Source organism: Hyalella azteca, unplaced genomic scaffold (assembly GCF_000764305.2).
Source record: "Hyalella azteca isolate HAZT.00-mixed unplaced genomic scaffold, Hazt_2.0.2 contig16431, whole genome shotgun sequence".
Classification (NCBI taxonomy): Eukaryota; Metazoa; Arthropoda; class Malacostraca; order Amphipoda; family Hyalellidae; genus Hyalella; species Hyalella azteca.
Window position 1 is genome coordinate 307290 of NW_025946255.1, and position 7592 is coordinate 314881.

General features: G+C 35.7%; 1 protein-coding gene across 1 annotated transcript in view; it reads left to right on the forward strand.

The window, feature by feature from the left end:
• The first annotated feature begins 1133 nt into the window (after positions 1-1133).
• LOC108674495 overlaps positions 1134-7592 on the forward strand; it is an 8093-nt gene continuing 1634 nt past the window's right edge. The window contains exon 1 of the mRNA XM_018162451.1: positions 1134-1147. Within this exon, the coding sequence (XP_018017940.1) occupies positions 1134-1147 (14 nt within the window). The remainder of the gene's footprint in view (positions 1148-7592) is intronic.

Genomic DNA, 7592 nt, shown 5'->3' on the forward strand with positions numbered 1-7592 from the left:
ATTATCTTCGCTTTCAAATTGTTAAAAAATTTCTGCTTATCATTTTCAAACTATACCAAATGCTAGCAACTGCAAAATGCAGTCATGATTGCTTCAGAAGCGGCAAGGTTGAGCGGCTCTCGGTTGCATGATAAACTATTGAATTTAAGCGTAGGTGTAAGTAAAAGAAGTTAATGAAAGCTGATAAACTTTGTTGAACGCCCAACAATGTGGGTGAAAAGCGGCCAGTTAAAGAACAGATAACCGTAGTAGTGGTTATCTGATCAGTGAATCAGTAAAAGTACAAAAATCAAGGAGTGAATATAATAACATTTAATTCAAAGGAATAAGTCACTGTAACGCAAGTTATATGTACGTCTCTCTCTCCATATCCTCACTATTGAATGGCAAGTTAAAGAATAAAATAATGTAGTGGCATGTAACAAATGAAGAAGCAAGTTGACAGGTTTGCAGGTCACGTTGCACGTTACGGAGATTGGGTGGATTCTTATCTGGATAAAGTAGACAAGAAGTAGAACTTATCTCCAAAATCAATTCAAGATGAAACACAGTTTGTTTCAGTACGAAGGTCAAATAAATTACGAATAACAATTGGAATAACAAAAATTAATTATGAATAACAAATTAACTAACCCATTTGTTTCCACTAAGGAATCATAGACAAGAGGTCCCATGAAAAGAACTATGAGAAAGAAAATAGTGAAAACAGTATAAAGTGTGTTCGCTAGTACTTAAATAGAGTTTGAATATTGAATTTGAAGAATATTGTTCGACCCTGAAAATTTAAATTGACGAATTCTCTGGCCATTAACCACCCGTGTTGAAACAAGCTTATTCTGCCTTCTGATACTAAATAGAGTTAAGTGCATGCAAGCATGCAAGTTAATTCACAGCACTAAGGCAAGTGACCAAAGCAGGTTTTAACTCAGAAGTTCATTGGAGCCAACAACCCAACGCGGTGTTCAACATCTGACCTAAAGTCAGTTGAGTAAGATCTTAAACTAGCGAACACACAAGCTCAAACATACATTTAAATGGAACAAAATACAATGAAAGCACACTAGCTCGCTTAAACTTAAATTAAGCGAAAGAACAGCAAGATTTAACACGAGTAGTAATTCAGCTTGAGCAAGATGCCTTCTCAGAGGTATGGTTAAAATAATAATAATAATAATGAGTGTCGACTTTTCCTCCTATATAACACGAGACTAACGATAAGCGTAATGACGTAATTAGAAAATACATTTTATTATATAATAATATACTAATAATTTCAACAAAACAACCTGAGTGCATTGTTAGCAAAGCATCCTAGGCCGAGCCATCTTGCTAATTAGATGCTACAATACAACTTTTTCTGTCTAATTTCCTGCACCGATTCTGGCTTCAGGTCATCCCAGTTCACAGAGAGTGCAAGCTTACGACAGCGCTAGTTGCTCACTCAACATTCGCGTAAAGTGATTAATAATAACAGTTTTGAACCTGTCTCTGTTGCATCAGCCTATGACATGGGGCCTGCTTGCCGCAAACGATGATTTTCATTTTTATTGCGAGAAGCTAGTCAGTGAATAGTAACTAGAACCATACGAATTTAAGGCCTAATAATGGAAAATGAATGCAAAAAAATGATGCAACTCATAAGATCAGATAAACCTGCTTTTATTTATAAGTATTTATATATTACGCAAACAAGCAAATATAATAAGAGTTTTTAGTCGTGTAGCATTTTGGGCTTGTTAATTTTAGACGAATTTCAAAACCGTATTTATTAGCTGCACCAAAATTTATTCAAAGCTGGTTATTATAAATAACCAACTGATAATGAACTGATAAAAGATGGTATGTGCAGTAGATGGTATGTGCAGTTGATGGTATGTGTAGTAGATGGTATAGGTGCAGTAGATGGTATAGGTGCAGTAGATGCTACAAGAGGTAGTTACCTGCCGTTGCGCTTGATCGATTCGCCATGGTTATGTAAAGTTGAGCTAATACTTGTTGTCTATAAACTGATTTTGCATGACAAAGAATGTCTAATTATTAAAGTGTTCTTAAAGTGTTCGTCTTGAATTCTTCGTGGTGCAGGAGGGGCGGTATTGAACGTTGGGGCTTACTAGTCAGCAATGTAAGCGCAAAGGTATTGATACCAGTCTGATATATAGTAATCAGAAAAATGTCAGCACGCTCTGTCACTGAACTGTAGAGGCAAGGACTTGGAATAAAATAAATGCAGCGGAAATTTGACAGCCAAATGTTTTCTACTTCTGAAAAGTTCTTCTTAACAATTTCGGTGATAATTTCAAGAGGTTCGAAACCGTATGAATATAATGATATTTTCATCTGCCCTAGACCTGCTGAAATGATATTAACCTCTCAATTTCGCCTCATATCGAAAAAATTCAAATTCGAATTAATTTGAATCCTTAACCTCTCAATTTCTCAATTTTAAACCGATTTTAATAAATGCATTTTTGAAATCCATTATCTTGGAGTAAAATTTGTTAATGAATATTAGCTAGATTCCCAGATCAGCGTTTATAATTTTCTGGCTATTTTGCTGGCAGCGACAGTCAAAAAGGCTGTAAATGAGCGAGTTCGTCTGCAGCTGCGATGTAAGTTTTAATTGCGGTGAGAAAAGCCAGCGGACGAGGCATAGTCGTAAAGCCGCCCCGCGCTTTGACTGCGGAAACAAGCGAGGCAAACCTCACGCATAAGGCCATTAAGAGCGCCAGTTACTCTTGCTCTGAGTTACGGTAATGGCAAATGGTGGGAAAAATTGTTTACAGTTCTCTGACTAATTCCTGAGATCGTCAAACAGGCAATGCGACGTGAAATGCTACGTAGATTCCGATTAAGTAATGAAAGATATGGTCCATTACAAGACAAACCCAACGATTCAAGTTCAGTGCAAAAAGCAATTCCACTGTATCTGCCTAATAAGCATTTGCATGTACTAAAAATTCCAGCCATGTTCATGATTTTTGTTGGAATAACCGAAATCAACTTCAGAAGTGGAGGAGACAAATCGTACAATAAAAAATCTTCGAATCAAGAATTAGTTCTTAGTTCGCTAATAATTAGTTCACAAGTCGTCTTCTCTTCCAGCATTTGAACAACTATTATTTACTATAATAAGTTTGTCAATTGTTCACATACAAGTCTGAGGCTTTTAATTTATACACTGAATCAGATAATAAAATTCTGTCTCGGAAATTCTGTCGGAGCTCAATATATAAATGAAAAATAAATAAACTTACCGGAGATAATTTTTATCCCTGAACCACTTCAGAGACCAGATGCGGAATAACTAATCAAAATAAGTTAATAATGATAACTTAACAAATCATATGTATAAAAAAATTGCTGTTACAAAGTTACGTAAGAATGCTCATTGAGGACTGAAGCAGAGGTGCAGACTTGTAGTAATTTCTTACTTCAACTCATTAGTTTTAATAAGTAGTTTTAAATTTATAGTTGATTAAACTATTTAATAACAATTAGTTTTTAATTTATTTGTTTTCCAAGACCTACTGGGGAAAAATTCTGCAAAATTTCATCAAAAACTTTCAGTAGACGAGACAAAACTTCACGAATACAAGTATAATCAAGACAGCGACAATTGATTATTCAGTTACCGCTATATTCTGCGATATTTTCGATTTTCCCCCCCGAATCCCCCGATTTTCGAATTGAAAATCGGGGGATTGCTGAACATTTTTAAAGATAACTATTGTCTTAACAAGGCTTATCTATTTTATCAACTTGGAATCATGAGTCGATATGATTTTACTTCCGTTTAGTCGTGTTTGGCATTTAGGATTTTATATCTTCCATTTACATTTGGTGGTTCTACTGATATTGAATGCATATAACATTTGAACTGATATATATAATGGAGCTGGTCTCATTGACTTTTCAATAGAGATCTAGTAAGTTTTATTTGTACAAATGAAAAGAACTAATTTGAGCAAATGATGAGGATTGAGGAATGCACATTATAAAGGTCGAGTTGCGCCAAAGACAATTATTGACATGCGGAAAAAACATGTATTGGGTTGTGCAATAAATGTATCGGTAACTTACTTATGCGATTTTTCGCAAGAGAGACGGGTCACGTATAATCATGGCACTTGTTCACAATAAATATGTCATTCCAAATGAATTTGTTTATGAGTGTTAAATACACCCATTTCTAAAGAGTAAGTCGAAGCTCAATGCAAGGGACAAATCATAAGGCAATTGTTCAAAGAGCAAAGTTGAGTGAAAACCTTCTCGCCCCGCGGGAAATGAAGCGTTTGTAGCCAATCTAGCCCCGGACCCTGGGGCTCCAGCAAACAGACTCTATAGCCTGGCGAGCCGCTGAACGTAGCGAGTCATTTTCCCCTAAGCCCCAGCGCTGAGAACCTTTGTTCCGGAGTATTATGTGGTGAAGGTACAAACTAATCTATTGCGATATCGCGCATTTCGCTTCCAATTTCATTAGAGGTGTGATAATTGAGAGATTATTTACTACGTTAATGGAATGCGACGCAAAAACATTTGTAGATTTTTAAGCGAATTCGACATTTAAAATAAACATGAACAACTAACACCGCTATTTCTTATCTGTTTCACATAGACAAATGAATAGTTTTAGAATAGAATGCTGTACTCAGGTCGTGTGGACTTTACGCAGCGGAGCCAACACTAAATAGCCTCATTTTTGTCTTAAACAATCAATATATTTCAAATTACCATCGAATATGTTTTACTTGGGAGCCTAGCATTTTTTCTGTTTTAGTTCCTGAAGTGATTTTGAATTGAAATTAGAACGCACGCAAAATGCTCATGCATCGCCTGGAAGATGTTTGAGAATAAATTTAGAAAAACAACTTTTACTGAACCTTTATAACTACTAATTCTCCTGCGCATCTGTGATACAAGAACGGTTATCTTAAAAACGATTATGATATAAATTTATTTACTTAAAGTGTCTCGAGCAATTATAGAGTTGTAATTGCTCTAATTTGACTGTTATACGAGTTTATGCTTACGATTAAGAGGAACGAAATGCCTTCACGGAAATTCTCTCTAAACCGACCAATTGCTATACAATATCTCTGTTCCCATGCCAATACATTACGAGCTGCAGGGATTGATACTATCTAGGTTTTGTTATCAAAGTAGAAAAAGTTTTTGAAAGGAATTAGGCCGATGTTTGAGCGACAGAAGAGTCTGTGCAACTGTAAAGCACGTGATGGCAACCACGTTCTATCGTCAGAGAACTGGTAAATATCGATTTGATTTCTTTCAATTTCACAGCCTCCTAGACTAATACATAGTATAGTATGTATACAGTACATTGTGTGGTAAATTATAGCATAGTATTGGTAGAATTTAGTGTAACTTTGTATTTGCAGTATACAAAGTCTAGCCTGTTGCCGTTCCTCGAATTAGTCGAAAATTGTTTCCAGAAGATGTAAATAGTGCTTTTCACACCATTTTGAGTCCTATACTGAAAGTTAAATAAAATAAACATTATACATACGTTTATTTATTTGATTAATTTTTAACGTAATGTCACTTTTTAAAAGCTGTGTGATTACGGTGCAAAACACGCTCTATAAATATCGATAATCACACTGCCATCTTCCTGCTAATGAAACCTGTCCTCTAAAATACTTAAGAGGTCTTGCAATACATACAATAACTTTGCTCTCAGCGTTACAACGTCCCGTATCCTTCAAATGCACCAAAAAAATGTTTACATGTCAAGATACGAAGTTATTATACAGCGATGGCCATTAGTTTGAATTGTACATTGGCTAATTTTCAAGCTTTAAATTGCACCCTTGGTCCTACAATTGATTTTGACCTTACCCTGAGGAATATGTTGAGATGTGTGTATAAATGCAGAGAAAAACGAAGAGTCGAAGAACATCAGCTTTAGATCACAAATTTCTTGTTCCAGCGCTGGTAAATGATGCAAATAAAAAAATTGAGAAAAAAATCCACGCATCAATACCAATTCATGAGTAGGATTTATTTAGCCTGTTTATCATAGTAACAAGAGAATTTATAAAAGAAAGAGGTTTAAAATATATTTTATTAGATAAAATGTAAATGCTTTTACAAAAAAGCGTCTCTCAATTGAAAAATTTATATGCAATAATGTACAAGAAATATCGATGTGAATTTATGTGTTTGAACAATATTACAAAACTAGCTCTCAGGCTAAAACAAAAAGAAAAAACGGTCAGTTCAACTAGCTCACTGTACTTTCCATCATAAATTTCAAATTAAAAACAATACTTTACACAATCTCTGACGTATAATGAAATCCAAATTTAAAAGAGTGATCAAAGGAATGGTTGAGCATTTAGATCTTCGCAAAAAATAATAATAATTAGAATTTTCGAATTTCTATATGATCAGCCTTATCGATAGAGAGGTATGAAAAAAAAGTATTATTTGGAATAAAGAAAGGAATAAATTTTGTCCCAAAAGAAATTCTTCACTTCAAAGGTGACACTTCACTCAACATTATACACAATTCTCATTAATACTCAGGCATATGCGTATATTGATACCAGCTTCTGTGTGCCTCGTCAAAGAAGCATGGGCTTGATTAGACAATTTCGTAAAGAACACTTGAGACAGCAGGTAACTTTTCAGCTGAAGACGAAATCTTGTATCGTCTGTTTTCTTTTACTTTACTGTCTACTTTTTGAATTAGATCATCTGTAATGTCAGAAGGTATTCCACTTCGTTCCTCATCACAACCGTTTTTGTGGCCATCTTAAAAGGCCAAACCTATCCCCGCACCATTCCATCATTCCTGATGTTTTCACCATACACGTCACTGATTTGGCGATGAATATCTACTGAGTTGAAGCCTTGAGTGCAGGGAAACACGTCACTTCGCAGTCGCAGAGATTCTCAATAGGTGGCGGTATTTTAAAATCACGTCAACAGATGCAGACTCGAGCGGATGGTTCCGTAACGGCGTCTGTGGCTTCCCAACAGATGTAGCTGACACAGCGAACAGGCGCTAAAAGGCGGCTTTAGGGCGGCGGCGGCGTAATTTAAGAACAGTACTTACTTTAAAAACACGCCTCGTATCTGTTCCATTTACGTCAAAATTTGTGTTTGAAGCCTCGCGCCGCAATATATAGGGGCTGTTTTTATATATGTTACTTGTTTTGCCTTTTTATATAAAGGCACAAATTGTTTGTTCTCGATTTCAAACGAAACTGGATTTTCCATGTTGAATGTAAACTATCGGTTTGAAGGGGTCTTCCTTCAATTAACATGATCAAATAAATGCAAAAATTAATGGACTTATCTGCTGGTATATATAATATATGTTGGCTCCCAGCCTTCCTGCCACATGCGTTGCTGATCCATTAATCCATTGCCGAGCAGCGGTCACGACCTGATCGCTTCTAATTAACATGTGCGGACGCTGTACTGAAATGTTTGACAATTTCTGTTAATTTAGATTTGCGCAGCGGCAGAATCGGTGGCGCTGTGTCAATTATTCATTAGAATTCATTCGTATTTGTCGTGTTGTCGAGACCTGTTTTGATGATGAAGATTAAAATTTCATACCTGAG